The 18,554-nt window shown below is 47.9% G+C and overlaps 1 protein-coding gene across 1 annotated transcript; it reads left to right on the forward strand.

Annotated features, from left to right (window-relative positions):
* Positions 1-1,423: 1,423 nt before the first annotated feature.
* LOC124113450 (trichohyalin-like) lies at positions 1,424-18,167 on the forward strand. Its single transcript, XM_048386311.1, has 4 exons — positions 1,424-1,495; positions 2,847-3,036; positions 9,374-9,498; positions 16,163-18,167. Exons 1-4 carry the CDS (start codon positions 1,444-1,446, stop codon positions 17,635-17,637), a joined length of 1,842 nt encoding a protein of 613 aa, XP_048242268.1. The 5' UTR covers positions 1,424-1,443; the 3' UTR covers positions 17,638-18,167.
* The last annotated feature ends 387 nt before the right edge of the window (positions 18,168-18,554 follow it).

The raw sequence follows: 18,554 nt of genomic DNA on the forward strand, positions 1-18,554 counted from the left end.
AATTGCGCAAAGCGATGCTCATGATGTCAGTCACTGGATTGTCTAGTCCAGATGCGATTATTTACAGACCGCCGTTATGTGAAGATCGGTTCGGGGGCGGCAGCGTTATGGTATGGGGTGGGATTACAGCAATACAGAGGACCCGTTTGGTAGTGGTAGAGGGAAATCTCAATGGACAGTGTTACTGCGACGAGATCATCGGCCCTGTTGTTCTACCGTTTTTGCGTCGTCATGGCCCAGGCATTACCTTTCAACATGACAACGCCCGGCCTCATATTGCTCGACTTGTTCAGGATTCTCTTCAACAAAACAACGAGAATGTCATCCCCTGGCCGGCCCGCTCCCCTGATCTCTCACCAATCGAGCACATGTGGGGTGAGAAGCATCGGCGCCTTCGACGTCAACTACGTATTCCACAGACACTCCAGGAACTTCGAAACATGCTCCAGCAGATATGGACAGATATCCCACAGGACATTGTGCGACGCCTGGTCCATTCCATGAGACGAAGATGTGTTGCTTGCATCGCAACCATAGGTGGACACACGCTATTGATTTGTAAAATGACATTTTGGCATGTTCATGGTTTGTTTTATTTTATGAAATCACGCATTTTCTGAAGTCATTATGGCAAATTAGACCAGTTAAACACTTACAGGGGTCTTTTATCTGATGCAAACCGAAATTGTTTCCGATTTGGTAAAAAAGATAACTTTGCATTAAATCTTATTCAATGTCACAGGTACTTTTGTTGTTCAGTATATATCGCACATGGCAAACACTATTTAAAAACATGCCATACACGTCATACACATGTCATACACATGTCAAACCAATGACAAAAGCATGTCACACATGTTATACACGCTACACGTCACATAAATTTGTCCTACCATTAGGTTTCTTGGTTGTTCTTGAAAACCTGTTTTGGAGTCTATATTCTTCATTGTTGTTTATCAAGATCCCTGAATTTGCAAAATACGCTTACGTTAGAAATTGGTTTTTAATGGAACCTGATATTTCATTTACATTTACATTAAATCACGGTCGGAAAATATGCTTAGAAAAAACGACCGTTACTTCACAGTGACCCCTTCACAAAATTGTCACCACTATTTGGCTTTTTACGCCCAATGGAATTTGTTTCGACAGATCGTTGATATTCTCGGGCGTTGACCTTATAAATTCAACATTAACAGGTTTTTGTTCAATTTTGAAACATTCTCTGTACTAACAAACAACAACACGCACCAGAATGTTTTGTTCATGTTGCAAATGACTTTTATTTTTGAATAGAAGTTGGTTTCATGACACAAAATATAAGCAGGAATAGTAACGTGGGAATTACTGGGTTCAGCATTAATGTTTTCCATCACGCTGTTCAGGATCACCTATAAGATTCCAGAAGCGGTTTGCTAGTTCACATGTGATGGTTCCAGCGATATGACTACCTCGCAGTATCTTCATTCCCTTTGCTTATTTTGGATCGGAATAGGTGAGTAATGCAATTAATAACCATGTCAGAATAACCTGCCATACACTGAAATATAAACCGTCAACGCCAGAGAATAATCAGTCTCAACTGTTACGGTCAAAATAACCTCTCTAAAATAATTCCTATTTATTTTTCCAAATTATTAAAGTTTAAATTTTTCTTAAATTTTCATTCAAAATTTAGCATGTAGAAGATTATTATTGTATGCATGCTTCAGGAGTTTAGCCTGTTTAGGCTGCATGCCATGTATGCTTTTTAGTTTCTCGAAGGAGAGAATGAGGACCCATGTGGTCAGTGACAAAAAAGCAAAAAGTAAAGGTTAGAGAAGAATATGGGTCTACCAAAATGGTATGTTGTCATGCATTTGTATTTCTTTTCCATTGTCAATATATTTCTGTATATATCTGCCGAGACAGATTCCATTGGGCGTAAAGGGCAAAATAGTCGTAAAAGTTATATGAAAGTATCATTGAAAATCTGTCATGACATTGTTTGCGAAAAAGGAAGCATGCCTGCTCTACCGGAAGAACCCGCCACTCACAATTTGCATATAAATGTAAGCGTTTACATTTGTTACCTAACCTCGCACAGAAGTACTCCTGCCATACGATGGCGGCCTGTAGAACGATCGACTTTTGACCAGACAATCCATGGATGGACCAGCCAATCCAGTTATCCGATAGCATGTTTACAGATTTTGTTGTAGCTAAAACGATCTGGTAATTTTTTGTAACGTCTACTGCGTATAAGTTCAGATATTCTGATGCTTACAAGTAAAGAAAAACAATTAGGAAATTTAACCTGTGTTTTCTGAAGACGTAAGAACTCTCGCGATGCAAGCTGCCGAACACAGTGCCACCCACCCACTCTCCGCAACCGTAACTTGTACAATGGGCGCGGTATACAGGACCACGGGCCATGATAAAGTCAGTCAGTGCAAAACAAATTTGTCAAAAGATGTCCAGATCTTTTTGAAGAATTTATGGTGTCCCTGAGCGGATGCCATTATATGACCTTTCAAATCACTTGGTTTATTGGGTCAATGGTAGAAATATATACAAAAATAAAACGATTCCCATAACGTGTTTAGTTATGTTTTTAGGAATAATTGTTTGATGGCAGTTAAAAAGAACAATTTACTCTCCTCATGGGGGGGGGGGGGGGGGGGGGCGGCGGCGTGTGTGGCGCAGGGGTTCAGAAATAATTAGGCTCATAGTCTTATCTTGCAGCTATAGCTGATTAAATATTTAGTCTCAACCTCTCCATCAACCACCAAGAATATCATAAGTTCAGTGCCTTACTGACAATATTTCAAAGTCTGCCTGTGGTGTAACCAGTATCTATGTTTCAGTGCTAGTACTGCCGTGTCGTGGGCAACATCGTGGTTCCTGGAGGTCTAAACCAACAGCGGCATCACGATGGGGGACTGTGGGTGTTCGCCAAACTAAAACATTCAGCCAACCACCCAGCCCTTATTGTGATCATTACCAGAACTGTCTGACGACTCACACCACCCACAGAAGGACGGGTCAACGGTGCAGGTATAGCTCCATTTTCTCATGTGTTGGTTGCAGGAAAAATAATCCATCTAATCACGGCATATATTTATGCAGTTCCATAAGGCTCTACAACATTCCACAGCCGGCATGTATGGTAGTCCAAGTCAGTATTCAGGTGGCTCTACAACATTCCACAGCCGGCATGTATGGTAGTCCAAGTCAGTATTCAGGTGGCTCTACAACATTCCACAGCCGGCATGTATGGTAGTCCAAGTCAGTATTCAGATGGGCCTACAACATTCCACAGCCGGCATGTATGGTAGTCCAAGTCAGTATTCAGGTGGCTCTACAACATTCCACAGCCGGCATGTATGGTAGTCCAAGTCAGTATTCAGATGGGCCTACAACATTCCACAGCCGGCATGTATGGTAGTCCAAGTCAGTATTCAGGTGGCTCTACAACATTCCACAGCCGGCATATATGGTAGTCCAAGTCAGTATTCAGATTGGCCTACATCATTCCACAGCAGTCATGTATGGTAGTCCAAGTCAGTATTCAGATTGGCCTACATCATTCCACAGCCGGCATGTATGGTAGTCCAAGTCAGTATTCAGGTGGCTCTACAACATTCCACAGCCGGCATGTATGGTAGTCCAAGTCAGTATTCAGATGGCTCTACAACATTCCACAGCCGGCATGTATGGTAGTCCAAGTCAGTATTCAGATTGGCCTACATCATTCCACAGCCGGCATGTATGGTAGTCCAAGTCAGTATTCAGGTGGCTCTACAACATTCCACAGCCGGCATGTATGGTAGTCCAAGTCAGTATTCAGATGGCTCTACAACATTCCACAGCCGGCATGTATGGTAGTCCAAGTCAGTATTCAGATGGCTCTACAACATTCCACAGCCGGCATGTATGGTAGTCCAAGTCAGTATTCAGATGGGCCTACAACATTCCACAGCCGGCATGTATGGTAGTCCAAGTCAGTATTCAGGTGGCTCTACAACATTCCACAGCCGGCATGTATGGTAGTCAAAGTCAGTATTCAGATGGGCCTACAACATTCCACAGCCGGCATGTATGGTAGTCCAAGTCAGTATTCAGATGGGCCTACAACATTCCACAGCAGTCATGTATGGTAGTCCAAGTCAGTATTCAGATGGGCCTACAACATTCCACAGCCGGCATTTATGGTAGTCCAAGTCAGTATTCAGGTGGCTCTACAACATTCCTCAGTCGGCATTTATGGTAGTCAAAGTCAGTATTCAGATGGCTCTACAACATTCCACAGCCGGCATGTATGGTAGTCCAAGACAGTATTCAGGTGGCTCTACAACATTCCTCAGTCGGCATTTATGGTAGTCAAAGTCAGTATTCAGGTGGCTCTACAACATTCCACAGCCGGCATGTATGGTAGTCCAAGTCAGTATTCAGATGGGCCTACAACATTCCACAGCCGGCATGTATGGTAGTCCAAGTCAGTTTTCAGGTGGCTCTACACGATTCCACAGCCGGCATGTATGGTAGTCCAAGTCAGTATTCAGATGGGCCTACAACATTCCACAGCCGGCATGTATGGTAGTCCAAGTCAGTTTTCAGGTGGCTCTACACGATTCCACAGCCGGCATGTATGGTAGTCCAAGTCAGTATTCAGGTGGGCCTACAATATTCCACAGCCGGCATGTATGGTAGTCCAAGTCAGTATTCAGGTGGCTCTACAACATTCCACAGCCGGCATGTATGGTAGCCCAAGTCAGTATTCAGATGGGCCTACAACATTCCACAGCCGGCATGTATGGTAGTCAAAGTCAGTATTCAGGTGGCTCTACATCATTCCACAGCCGGCATGTATGGTAGTCCAAGTCAGTATTCAGATGGGCCTACAACATTCCACAGCCGGCATGTATGGTAGTCAAAGTCAGTATTCAGGTGGCTCTACAACATTCCTCAGTCGGCATTTATGGTAGTCAAAGTCAGTATTCAGATGGGCCTACAACATTCCACAGCCGGCATGTATGGTAGTCAAAGTCAGTATTCAGGTGGCTCTACATCATTCCACAGCCGGCATGTATGGTAGTCAAAGTCAGTATTCAGGTGGCTCTACATCATTCCACAGCCGGCATGTATGGTAGTCCAAGTCAGTATTCAGATGGGCCTACAACATTCCACAGCAGTCATGTATGGTAGTCCAAGTCAGTATTCAGGTGGCTCTACAACATTCCTCAGTCGGCATTTATGGTAGTCCAAGTCAGTATTCAGATGGGCCTACAACATTCCACAGCCGGCATGTATGGTAGTCAAAGTCAGTATTCAGGTGGCTCTACATCATTCCACAGCCGGCATGTATGGTAGTCAAAGTCAGTATTCAGGTGGCTCTACATCATTCCGCAGCCGGCATGTATGGTAGTCCAAGTCAGTATTCAGGTGGCTCTACAACATTCCACAGCCGGCATGTATGGTAGTCCAAGTCAGTATTCAGATGGCTCTACAACATTCCACAGCCGGCATGTATGGTAGTCCAAGTCAGTATTCAGATGGGCCTACAACATTCCACAGCCGGCATGTATGGTAGTCCAAGTCAGTATTCAGGTGGCTCTACAACATTCCACAGCCGGCATGTATGGTAGTCAAAGTCAGTATTCAGATGGGCCTACAACATTCCACAGCCGGCATGTATGGTAGTCCAAGTCAGTATTCAGATGGGCCTAAAACATTCCACAGCAGTCATGTATGGTAGTCCAAGGCAGTATTCAGATGGGCCTACAACATTCCACAGCCGGCATTTATGGTAGTCCAAGTCAGTATTCAGGTGGCTCTACAACATTCCTCAGTCGGCATTTATGGTAGTCAAAGTCAGTATTCAGGTGGCTCTACAACATTCCACAGCCGGCATGTATGGTAGTCCAAGACAGTATTCAGGTGGCTCTACAACATTCCTCAGTCGGCATTTATGGTAGTCAAAGTCAGTATTCAGGTGGCTCTACAACATTCCACAGCCGGCATGTATGGTAGTCCAAGTCAGTATTCAGATGGGCCTACAACATTCCACAGCCGGCATGTATGGTAGTCCAAGTCAGTTTTCAGGTGGCTCTACACGATTCCACAGCCGGCATGTATGGTAGTCCAAGTCAGTATTCAGATGGGCCTACAACATTCCACAGCCGGCATGTATGGTAGTCCAAGTCAGTTTTCAGGTGGCTCTACACGATTCCACAGCCGGCATGTATGGTAGTCCAAGTCAGTATTCAGGTGGGCCTACAATATTCCACAGCAGTCATGTATGGTAGTCCAAGTCAGTATTCAGGTGGCTCTACAACATTCCACAGCCGGCATGTATGGTAGCCCAAGTCAGTATTCAGATGGGCCTACAACATTCCACAGCCGGCATGTATGGTAGTCAAAGTCAGTATTCAGGTGGCTCTACATCATTCCACAGCCGGCATGTATGGTAGTCCAAGTCAGTATTCAGATGGGCCTACAACATTCCACAGCCGGCATGTATGGTAGTCAAAGTCAGTATTCAGGTGGCTCTACAACATTCCTCAGTCGGCATTTATGGTAGTCAAAGTCAGTATTCAGATGGGCCTACAACATTCCACAGCCGGCATGTATGGTAGTCAAAGTCAGTATTCAGGTGGCTCTACATCATTCCACAGCCGGCATGTATGGTAGTCAAAGTCAGTATTCAGGTGGCTCTACATCATTCCACAGCCGGCATGTATGGTAGTCCAAGTCAGTATTCAGATGGGCCTACAACATTCCACAGCAGTCATGTATGGTAGTCCAAGTCAGTATTCAGGTGGCTCTACAACATTCCTCAGTCGGCATTTATGGTAGTCCAAGTCAGTATTCAGATGGGCCTACAACATTCCACAGCCGGCATGTATGGTAGTCAAAGTCAGTATTCAGGTGGCTCTACATCATTCCACAGCCGGCATGTATGGTAGTCAAAGTCAGTATTCAGGTGGCTCTACATCATTCCGCAGCCGGCATGTATGGTAGTCCAAGTCAGTATTCAGGTGGCTCTACAACATTCCACAGCCGGCATGTATGGTAGTCCAAGTCAGTATTCAGGTGGCGCTTCAACATTTCACAGCAGTCATGTATGGTAGTCCAAGTCAGTATTCAGGTGGCGCTTCAACATTTCACAGCAGTCATGTATGGTAGTCCAAGTCAGTATTCAGATGGGCCTACAACATTCCACAGCAGTCATGTATGGTAGTCAAAGTCAGTATTCAGGTGGCTCTACAACATTCCTCAGTCGGCATTTATGGTAGTCAAAGTCAGTATTCAGATGGGCCTACAACATTCCACAGCCGGCATGTATGGTAGTCCAAGTCAGTATTCAGGTGGCTCTACATCATTCCACAGCAGTCATGTATGGTCGTCCAAGTCAGTATTCAGGTGGCTCTACAACATTCCTCAGTCGGCATTTATGGTAGTCAAAGTCAGTATTCAGATGGGCCTACAACATTCCACAGCCGGCATGTATGGTAGTCCAAGTCAGTATTCAGGTGGCTCTACATCATTCCACAGCCGGCATGTATGGTAGTCAAAGTCAGTATTCAGATAGGCCTACAACATTCCACAGCCGGCATGTATGGTAGTCCAAGTCAGTATTCAGATGGCTCTACAACATTCCACAGCAGTCATGTATGGTAGTCAAAGTCAGTATTCAGGTGGGCCTACAACATTCCACACCCGGCATGTATGGTAGTCCAAGTCAGTATTCAGGTGGCTCTACATCATTCCACAGCCGGCATGTATGGTAGTCCAAGTCAGTATTCAGATGGGCCTACAACATTCCACAGCAGTCATGTATGGTAGTCCAAGTCAGTATTCAGGTGGCTCTACAACATTCCACAGCCGGCATGTATGGTAGTCCAAGTCAGTATTCAGGTGGCTCTACATCATTCCACAGCCGGCATGTATGGTAGTCAAAGTCAGTATTCAGGTGGCTCTACATCATTCCACAGCCGGCATGTATGGTAGTCAAAGTCAGTATTCAGGTGGCTCTACAACATTCCACAGCCGTCATGTATGGTAGTCAAAGTCAGTATTCAGGTGGCTCTACATCATTCCACAGCCGGCATGTATGGTAGTCAAAGTCAGTATTCAGGTGGCTCTACAACATTCCACAGCAGTCATGTATGGTAGTCCAAGTCAGTATTCAGATGGGCCTACAACATTCCACAGCAGTCATGTATGGTAGTCCAAGTCAGTATTCAGGTGGCTCTACATCATTCCACAGCCGGCATGTATGGTAGTCCAAGTCAGTATTCAGATGGGCCTACAACATTCCACAGCCGGCATGTATGGTAGTCAAAGTCAGTATTCAGGTGGCTCTACATCATTCCACAGCCGGCATGTATGGTAGTCCAAGTCAGTATTCAGATGGCTCTACAACATTCCACAGCAGTCATGTATGGTAGTCCAAGTCAGTATTCAGGTGGCTCTACAACATTCCACAGCCGTCATGTATGGTAGCCCAAGTCAGTATTCAGATGGGCCTACAACATTCCACAGCAGTCATGTATGGTAGTCCAAGTCAGTATTCACGTAGTAGCTCTACAACATTCCACAGCCGGCATGTATGGTAGTCCAAGTCAGTATTCAGATGGCTCTACAACATTCCACAGCAGTCATGTATGGTAGTCCAAGTCAGTATTCAGGTGGCTCTACAACATTCCACAGCAGTCATGTATGGTAGTCCAAGTCAGTATTCAGGTGGCTCTACAACATTCCACAGCAGTCATGTATGGTAGTCCAAGTCAGTATTCAGATGGCTCTACAACATTCCACAGCCGGCATGTATGGTAGTCCAAGTCAGTATTCAGATGGGCCTACATCATTCCACAGCCGGCATGTATGGTAGTCCAAGTCAGTATTCAGGTGGCTCTACAACATTCCACAGCCTGCATGTATGGTAGTCCAAGTCAGTAATCAGATGGGCCTACAACATTCCACAGCAGTCATGTATGGTAGTCCAAGTCAGTATTCACGTAGTAGCTCTACAACATTCCACAGCCGGCATGTATGGTAGTCCAAGTCAGTATTCAGATTGGCCTACAACATTCCACAGCCTGCATGTATGGTAGTCCAAGTCAGTATTCAGATTGGCCTACAACATTCCACAGCCGGCATGTATGGTAGTCCAAGTCTGTATTCAAATGGCTCTACAACATTCCACAGCCGGCATGTTTGGTATTCCAAGTCAGTATTCAGATGGGCCTACAACATTTTACAGCCGGCATGTTTAGTAGCCAAAGTCGGTATTTATTCTGTCCAGCACATCCTACAACGCTTATGTCATGAACGTCCTCAAGACCGTTGCGTCAGCTATATCAGTGCAAAGTCACATGTCATGTTGCAGTTCCTCAAGTGCCTACCTGCAATGTCTCACCCAAGCCAGGTTGAAATGTGATGCAACTATGCTTCCCCGAAAGATGGACATGATTTATAATTATTTGCAGAGTACTTGCAGAAGCCATTGCCAAGGTAAGAATTAATTAAAAAAGCCCGGGTTACTGTTTTCTCTGTTAACCCTCGACAATGGTGCTTGCATCCTCTTTTTCCCCAGGGCTAGACACTAACCGACACTAACCCCTGCATCCATTCCCGTGGTTCTCGCGATCTCAAATTATGGTACTTGTTGTTACCCTGTCTGGTCGGCTCGGAGTCAGTATACTGTGTCTGAGTGGGGTATTCATGTTAAACTGCGGCATGGTATCTCAGTGAGCTAGCACTATAAATCGGCTTCAGTCCGGACTTGTACAAGTAGCTACACACATACACGCACGCACGCACAGTTTCGTATCTTTTTATATTTGGATCTTACACTTAAATTTATACGAGTAAAGCTCTTTCAACCCCTTCGTATCAAAACACCGTAAACGACACAAATAACTAGCCTATGACACAATGGCTTGACATGAATAATAGTCGCATACAGCGTTAAATATAGGATCCAGATTGAAGGTGTGAACACATCTTATTGGACGCTTATTAAAGGCGGTGTAAATTTAAAGGTGCACCGATGCACATTATCCTATTCTTACCATGTGGATTCTCAACAACTCAAGACATTTGCTTGATGTTTTTGCCGTCTCAAAAAAGAACTAAGATCAATTATTTCAATAAAAGCGACAAACATGTCCATCACCGTAAAAAATGTAACCTTCAGATGGCATTTGCTTTCATTTTTGTCAAATTGTCCTGAGCCGTTAAGGATAGAGGTGTAACTATATTCATGTTCACCGCATTTATCAACAAATGCCCATTGGATCAATGGATGAAGTTTTCCTTAACTTTGTTGTGTGGGAGAGTGGTGTACAATGTAGAAAATAAAATTCTTTGACACAATTAAACTTGGTCCCTTTGTGAGAGTGCAAATATTAAAGCAATTCCTTTGAGTTTTTGAGAATCCACAATTGTTTTTTCAAAGTTGATTTTTCATCACTTTTTCCACCACTATCCCACCTTCGTTCTCTGATCCATGAGACATTCATAATCAAACGTGGTGACCATAGATATAGTTTCCTCACTATCTTTAGAAGTTCAGGACTATTTGTCAAAAAAATGAAAATGTCATCTGAAGTTTACTGAGAATCAAATATGTGAAATGCTGGACTGGGTAGGGAATGGTCGGTGTGGTGAAGGGACTGGTGGATGTGAAGAAGGGAGTTGATTGTGTGGTAAAGGGAGCGATGGGAGTGGTGAAGGTCGCGGTGAGTGTGATCAAGGGCCTGGTCGATGTTCTGAAGAGAGTTGATTGTGTGATGAAGGAAGTAGTTGGTGTGGTGAAGGGAGCGGTGGAGTGTGGTGATGAGAGCGGTGGAGTATAGTGAAGGGAGTGGTGAAGAGAGCGGTAGAGTGTGGTGAAGGGAGTCGGGGGTGTGGTGAAGGGAGTCGGGGGTGTGGTGAAGGGAGAACTGGGTGTGGTGAAGAGAGAAATGGGTGTAGTGAAGGGAGCAGTAGGTGTGGTGAAGAGAGTGGTTGGTGTGGTGAAGGGAGTGGTGGGTGTGGTGAAGAGAGCGGTAGAGTGTGGTGAAGGGAGTCGGGGGGGTGGTGAAGGGAGTCGGGGTTGTGGTGAAGGGAGCGATGGGTGTGGTGAAGGGAGAACTGGGTGTGGTGAAGAGAGTGGTGGGTATAGTGAAGGGAGTGGTGAAGAGAGCGGTAGAGTGTGGTGAAGGGAGTCGGGGGTGTGGTGAAGGGAGTCGGGGGTGTGGTGAAGGGAGAACTGGGTGTGGTGAAGAGAGAAATGGGTGTAGTGAAGGGAGCAGTAGGTGTGGTGAAGAGAGTGGTTGGTGTGGTGAAGGGAGTGGTGGGTGTGGTGAAGAGAGCGGTAGAGTGTGGTGAAGGGAGTCGGGGGGGTGGTGAAGGGAGTCGGGGTTGTGGTGAAGGGAGCGATGGGTGTGGTGAAGGGAGCGGTGGAGTGTGGTGATGAGAGCGGTGGAGTATAGTGAAGGGAGTGGTGAAGAGAGCGGTAGAGTGTGGTGAAGGGAGTCGGGGGTGTGGTGAAGGGAGTCGGGGGTGTGGTGAAGGGAGAACTGGGTGTGGTGAAGAGAGAAATGGGTGTAGTGAAGGGAGCAGTAGGTGTGGTGAAGAGAGTGGTTGGTGTGGTGAAGGGAGTGGTGGGTGTGGTGAAGAGAGCGGTAGAGTGTGGTGAAGGGAGTCGGGGGGGTGGTGAAGGGAGTCGGGGTTGTGGTGAAGGGAGCGATGGGTGTGGTGAAGGGAGAACTGGGTGTGGTGAAGAGAGTGGTGGGTATGGTGAAGAGAGTGGTGGGTATGGTGAAGGGAGTGGTGGGTGTGGTGAAGAGAGAAATGGGTGTGGTGAAGGGAGCAGTAGGTGTGGTGAAGAGAGTGGTGGGTATGGTGAAGAGAGTGGTGGGTATGGTGAAGGGAGTGGTGGGTGTGGTGAAGAGAGCGGTGGGTGTGGTGAAGAGAGCGGTAGAGTGTGGTGAAGGGAGTCGGGGGTGTGGTGAAGGGAGCGATGGGTGTGGTGAAGGGAGAACTGGGTGTGGTGAAGAGAGAAATGGGTGTGGTGAAGGGAGCAGTAGGTGTGGTGAAGAGAGTGGTGGGTATGGTGAAGGGAGAACTGGGTGTGGTGAAGAGAGAAATGGGTGTGGTGAAGGGAGTCGGGGGTGTGGTGAAGGGAGTGGTGGGTGTGGTGAAGGGAGAACTGGGTGTGGTGAAGAGAGAAATGGGTGTGGTGAAGGGAGCAGTAGGCGTGGTGAAGAGAGTGGTGGGTATGGTGAAGGGAGTGGTGGGTGTGGTGAAGAGAGTGGTGGGTGTGGTGAAGAGAGCGGTAGAGTGTGGTGAAGAGAGTGGTGGGTATGGTGAAGGGAGTGGTGGGTCTGGTGAAGAGAGTGGTGGGTGTGGTGAAGAGAGTGGTAGGTGTGGTTAAGAGAGTTGATTGTGTGGTGAAGGAAGTAGTTGGTGTGGTGAAGGGAGCGGTGGAGTGTGGTGATGAGAGCGGTGGAGTATAGTGAAGGGAGTGGTGAAGAGAGCGGTAGAGTGTGGTGAAGGGAGTCGGGGGTGTGGTGAAGGGAGTCGGGGGTGTGGTGAAGGGAGCGATGGGTGTGGTGAAGAGAGAAATGGGTGTGGTGAAGGGAGCAGTAGGTGTGGTGAAGAGAGTGGTGGGTGTGGTGAAGAGAGCGATAGAGCGTGGTGAAGGGAGTCGGGGGTGTGGTGAAGGGAGCGATGGGTGTGGTGAAGGGAGAACTGGGTGTGATGAAGAGAGAAATGGGTGTGGTGAAGGGAGCAGTAGGTGTGGTGAAGAGAGTGGTGGGTATGGTGAAGGGAGTGGTAGGTGTGGTGGAGGGTGTAGTGGGTATGGTGAAGGGAGTGGTGGGTGTGGTGAAGGGAGCAGTAGGTGTGGTGAAGGGAGTGGTGGGTGTGGTGAAGGGAGCAGTAGGTGTGGTGAAGGGAGTGGTGAGTGTGGTGAAGGGAGTGGTGGGTGTGGTGAAGGGAGCAGTAGGTGTGGTGAAGGGAGTGGTGGGTGTGGTGAAGGGAGTGGTGGGTGTGGTGAAGGGAGCGGTGGGTGTGGTGAAGGGAGTGGTGGGTGTGGCGAAGGGAGTGGTGGGTGTGGTGAAGGGACCAGTAGGTGTTGTGAAGGGAGTGGTGGGTGTGGTGAAGTGAGTGGTAGGTGTGGTGATGGGAGTGGTAGGTGTGGTGAAGGGTGTTGTTGGTGTGGTGAAGGGAGTGGGGGGTGTGGTGAAGGGAGCGATGGGTGTGGTGAAGGGAGTGGGGTGTGTCGTGAAGGGAGTGGGGGGGTGGTGAAGGGAGTGGGGGGGTGGTGAAGGGTGTAGTGGGTATGGTGAAGGAAGTGGGGGGTGCTGAAGGGAGTGGTGGGTGTGGTGAAGGGAGTGGGGTGTGGGGTGAAGGGAGTGGGGGGATGGTGAAGGGAGTGGGGGTGTGGTGAAGGGTGTAGTGGGTGTGGTGAAGGGAGTCGGGGGTGTGGTGAAGGGAGCGATTGGTGTGGTGAAGAGAGAAGTGGGTGTGGTGAAGGGAGTGGTGGGTGTGGTGAAGAGAGTGGTGGGTATGGTGAAGGGAGTGGGGGGTGTGGTGAAGAGAGTGGTGGGTGTGGTGAAGAGAGCGGTAGAGTGTGGTGAAGAGAGTGGTGGGTATGGTGAAGGGAGTGGTGGGTGTGGTGAAGAGAGTGGTGGGTGTGGTGAAGGGAGAACTGGGTGTGGTGAAGAGAGAAATGGGTGTGGTGAAGGGAGCAGTAGGTGTGGTGAAGAGAGTGGTGGGTATGGTGAAGGGAGTGGTGGGTGTGGTGAAGAGAGTGGTGGGTGTGGTGAAGAGAGTGGTAGGTGTGGTTAAGAGAGTTGATTGTGTGGTGAAGGAAGTAGTTGGTGTGGTGAAGGGAGCGGTGGAGTGTGGTGATGAGAGCGGTGGAGTATAGTGAAGGGAGTGGTGAAGAGAGCGGTAGAGTGTGGTGAAGGGAGTCGGGGGTGTGGTGAAGGGAGTCGGGGGTGTGGTGAAGGGAGCGATGGGTGTGGTGAAGAGAGAAATGGGTGTGGTGAAGGGAGCAGTAGGTGTGGTGAAGAGAGTGGTGGGTGTGGTGAAGAGAGCGATAGAGCGTGGTGAAGGGAGTCGGGGGTGTGGTGAAGGGAGCGATGGGTGTGGTGAAGGGAGAACTGGGTGTGATGAAGAGAGAAATGGGTGTGGTGAAGGGAGCAGTAGGTGTGGTGAAGAGAGTGGTGGGTATGGTGAAGGGAGTGGTAGGTGTGGTGGAGGGTGTAGTGGGTATGGTGAAGGGAGTGGTGGGTGTGGTGAAGGGAGCAGTAGGTGTGGTGAAGGGAGTGGTGGGTGTGGTGAAGGGAGCAGTAGGTGTGGTGAAGGGAGTGGTGAGTGTGGTGAAGGGAGTGGTGGGTGTGGTGAAGGGAGCAGTAGGTGTGGTGAAGGGAGTGGTGGGTGTGGTGAAGGGAGTGGTGGGTGTGGTGAAGGGAGCGGTGGGTGTGGTGAAGGGAGTGGTGGGTGTGGCGAAGGGAGTGGTGGGTGTGGTGAAGGGACCAGTAGGTGTTGTGAAGGGAGTGGTGGGTGTGGTGAAGTGAGTGGTAGGTGTGGTGATGGGAGTGGTAGGTGTGGTGAAGGGTGTTGTTGGTGTGGTGAAGGGAGTGGGGGGTGTGGTGAAGGGAGCGATGGGTGTGGTGAAGGGAGTGGGGTGTGTCGTGAAGGGAGTGGGGGGGTGGTGAAGGGAGTGGGGGGGTGGTGAAGGGTGTAGTGGGTATGGTGAAGGAAGTGGGGGGTGCTGAAGGGAGTGGTGGGTGTGGTGAAGGGAGTGGGGTGTGGGGTGAAGGGAGTGGGGGGATGGTGAAGGGAGTGGGGGTGTGGTGAAGGGTGTAGTGGGTGTGGTGAAGGGAGTCGGGGGTGTGGTGAAGGGAGCGATTGGTGTGGTGAAGAGAGAAGTGGGTGTGGTGAAGGGAGTGGTGGGTGTGGTGAAGAGAGTGGTGGGTATGGTGAAGGGAGTGGGGGGTGTGGTGAAGAGAGTGGTGGGTGTGGTGAAGAGAGCGGTAGAGTGTGGTGAAGAGAGTGGTGGGTATGGTGAAGGGAGTGGTGGGTGTGGTGAAGAGAGTGGTGGGTGTGGTGAAGGGAGAACTGGGTGTGGTGAAGAGAGAAATGGGTGTGGTGAAGGGAGCAGTAGGTGTGGTGAAGAGAGTGGTGGGTATGGTGAAGGGAGTGGTGGGTGTGGTGAAGGGAGTGGTGGGTGTGGTGAAGGGAGCGGTGGGTGTGGTGAAGGGAGTGGTGGGTGTGGCGAAGGGAGTGGTGGGTGTGGTGAAGGGACCAGTAGGTGTTGTGAAGGGAGTGGTGGGTGTGGTGAAGTGAGTGGTAGGTGTGGTGATGGGAGTGGTAGGTGTGGTGAAGGGTGTTGTTGGTGTGGTGAAGGGAGTGGGGGGTGTGGTGAAGGGAGCGATGGGTGTGGTGAAGGGAGTGGGGTGTGTCGTGAAGGGAGTGGGGGGGTGGTGAAGGGAGTGGGGGGGTGGTGAAGGGTGTAGTGGGTATGGTGAAGGAAGTGGGGGGTGCTGAAGGGAGTGGTGGGTGTGGTGAAGGGAGTGGGGTGTGGGGTGAAGGGAGTGGGGGGATGGTGAAGGGAGTGGGGGTGTGGTGAAGGGTGTAGTGGGTGTGGTGAAGGGAGTCGGGGGTGTGGTGAAGGGAGCGATTGGTGTGGTGAAGAGAGAAGTGGGTGTGGTGAAGGGAGTGGTGGGTGTGGTGAAGAGAGTGGTGGGTATGGTGAAGGGAGTGGGGGGTGTGGTGAAGAGAGTGGTGGGTGTGATGAAGAGAGTGGTGGGTGTGATGAAGAGAGTGGTGGGTGTGATGAAGAGAGTGGAAGGTGTGGTGAAGAGAGTTGATTGTGTGGTGAAGGAAGTAGTTGGTGTGGTGAAGGGAGCGGTGGAGTGTGGTGAAGAGAGCGGTGGAGTATGGTGAAGGGAGTGGTGAAGAGAGCGGTAGAGTGTGGTGAAGGGAGTCGGGGGTGTGGTGAAGGGAGCGATGGGTGTGGTGAAGAGAGTGGTTGGTGTGGTGAAGGGTGTGGTCTGTGTGGTATAGGGTGGGGATGGTTGACCAATTGATATGTTTGGCCAGTTCACGAACATCTTTCCTGTAGTTCTACATTGATCACTCAAGCTAAAGCCAGAGGATTTGTATTTTTTATTGACAGATAACAAAGACAAATGTAACATGAGTGGAAAAGGAGGCACCTCGGGGAACTTTGCGGACCGCAATGATCAGAATACGAAGACAAACGTGACGGAAAAGGAAAGAAAGGAGAAAGAAAGGGAAAAGAGAGAAAAGGAGGAGAAGGAAAGAATGGAAAAGAAAACGAAAGAATTGCATGAGAGGGTGGAACTTGCAAAGATGCAGAAAGAAAAAGAAAGAAAGGAGAAGGAACGGAAAGAAAGGGAAAAAAGGGAAAATGAGGAGAAGGAAAGAATTGAAAAGAAAAATAAAGAATTGCATGAGAGGATGGAACTTGCAAAGATGCAGAAAGAAAAAGAAAGAAAGGAGAAGGAACGGAAAGAAAGGGAAAAGAGAGAAAAGGAGGAGAAGAAAATAATGGAAAAGAAAACGAAAGAATTGCATGAGAGGATGGAACTTGCTAAGATGCAGAAAGAAAAAGAAAGAAAGGAGAAGGAACGGAAAGAAAGGGAAAAAAGAGAAAAGGAGGAGAAGGAAAGAATGGAAAAGAAAACGAAAGAATTGCATGAGAGGATGGAACTTGCAAAGATGCAGAAAGAAAAAGAAAGAAAGAAGAAGGAACGGAAAGAAAGGGAAAAAAGAGAAAAGGAGGAGAAGGAAAGAATGGAAAAGAAAACGAAAGAATTGCATGAGAGGGTGGAACTTGCTAAGATGCAGAAAGAAAAAGAAAGAAAGGAGAAGGAACGGGAAGAAAGGGAAAAAAGAAAAAAGGAGGAGAAGGAAAAAATGGAAAAGAAAATGAAAGAATTGCACGAGAGGATGGAACTTGCAAAGATGCAGAAGGAAAAAGAAAGAAAGGAGAAGGAACTGAAAGAAAGGGAAAAAAGGGAAAAGGAGGAGAAGGAAAGAATGGAAACGAAAATGAAAAACCTGAATGAGAGGATAGCAATTGCAAATATGCAGAAAGAAATGGATAGAAAGGAGAAGGAACGGAAAGAGAGGGAAGGAAAGGTCGAGCAGCTGGAAAACGAACGAAATGAAAAGGAAAGAAGGGGCGAACAACTGAAAGAAAATGGAAAGATCCACGAACAAAACAACAATGACAACCATGGGGGATCGCAAATAAAAAATGATTTAACCCTGAAACCAAACTTCATTTCTCCTGTTACCTCGGAGACGACAAGGGACATTCTCATCGACAAACAAGAAACTTCGTTGATGGCCTCAACGAAACAACCAAGCGAAGCTTTTACCGGGGATGCTGACACCACACTTGTCGGTGACACGGATGGTGACTATGGAGACGAGGACCATGCCGATGATGCCGATGATGCCGAGGCTGAACGTTTAACAGGAGCGATGGCAAGTGCAAATAGATGGGATATCCTTGGCAACAACAGCGGTGCGTCATTTGGCGATGTCTTCAGTACAGTCTGCTTTGCAGCCGCAGCGGCGACTCTATTTTACTCAGTTATATGGGGCGGTGGGGTAGCCTAGTGGTTAAAGCGTTCGTTCGTCACGCCAAAGACCCAGGTTCGATTCCCCACATGGCTAAAATATGTAAGCCCAATTTTTGGTGTCCCCCGTGGTGATATTGCTGGAATATTGCTAAAAGCGGCGTAAAATTCGCTCTTGGCAATTGGATTTGTTTTCTAACTTTTACAATTATTCGTTTACTTGTATATCGTACGTGTTCTTAAAATAATTAATCTTTTAAAAAGCCTGCATCGGTTATAATAACTCAATACGTGTAAGAAATTGATATCGGCCAAGTACTTCATCTCTGACGTTCCTCGAGCGAGTCATCCATGACAAGAAGACATAGTTCTCGTGTCTTCACAAAGGAAACTATTGAAAACCTCTGTCTTTTAGTCGACAGTACTCCACGGGTTGTGACCACCTTGCTTTTTCTGTTATTACAGTATTGCAATATAATGTTCCTGTTTACATGTATGAATACACTGTCATGTTTGAATTTATACTATGGCATTAAATCGGCTACTGGCACATTATTTCAACTTGCTGATTCAGTGTTTCGTTCACACGGCGTACAATGAGGTCCAATATGGTGGAAGCACGTCAATAGTGATTGACTTTTAGTGTCATCGCGTGTCAGCTTGGAAAGCCCAAGTTAACGCAGTGTCTTTGACATTCAACGCCTTGGCGAAAACCACAAGCGCAGGTATGGTGTTGACAAACCTAGACACATGATCAAAATTATTTTTTTAATAAAAAAACTTGAGGGGAGGGAACTGTATTTCCTAAATCACAAGTAGTGCTGAAACTGTTCCAAGTGTTATACCCGGTGTTGTGTTTAATCTGGCTTCTACTGCTCTGATTTGCAAGTTAACCCTAAGGTTATATCAGACGTTTGTTGTTTAATTATTTGGTTAAATGATCCGCCGACCCTAAAT

This window comes from Haliotis rufescens, unplaced genomic scaffold, assembly GCF_023055435.1.
Source record: "Haliotis rufescens isolate VD_foot unplaced genomic scaffold, xgHalRufe1.0.p SCAF_6, whole genome shotgun sequence".
NCBI classification, from domain to species: Eukaryota; Metazoa; Mollusca; class Gastropoda; order Lepetellida; family Haliotidae; genus Haliotis; species Haliotis rufescens.

Coding starts and splice junctions, on each gene's coding strand:
- LOC124113450 (XM_048386311.1), top strand. CDS start 1,444: ATGACTACCTCGCAGTATCTTCATTCCCTTTGCTTATTTTGGATCGGA. Junction 1,496..2,846: donor CTTATTTTGGATCGGAATAG/GTGAGTAATGCA, acceptor TCTATGTTTCAG/TGCTAGTACTGCCGTGTCGT. Junction 9,499..16,162: donor TTGCAGAAGCCATTGCCAAG/GTAAGAATTAAT, acceptor TTTTATTGACAG/ATAACAAAGACAAATGTAAC.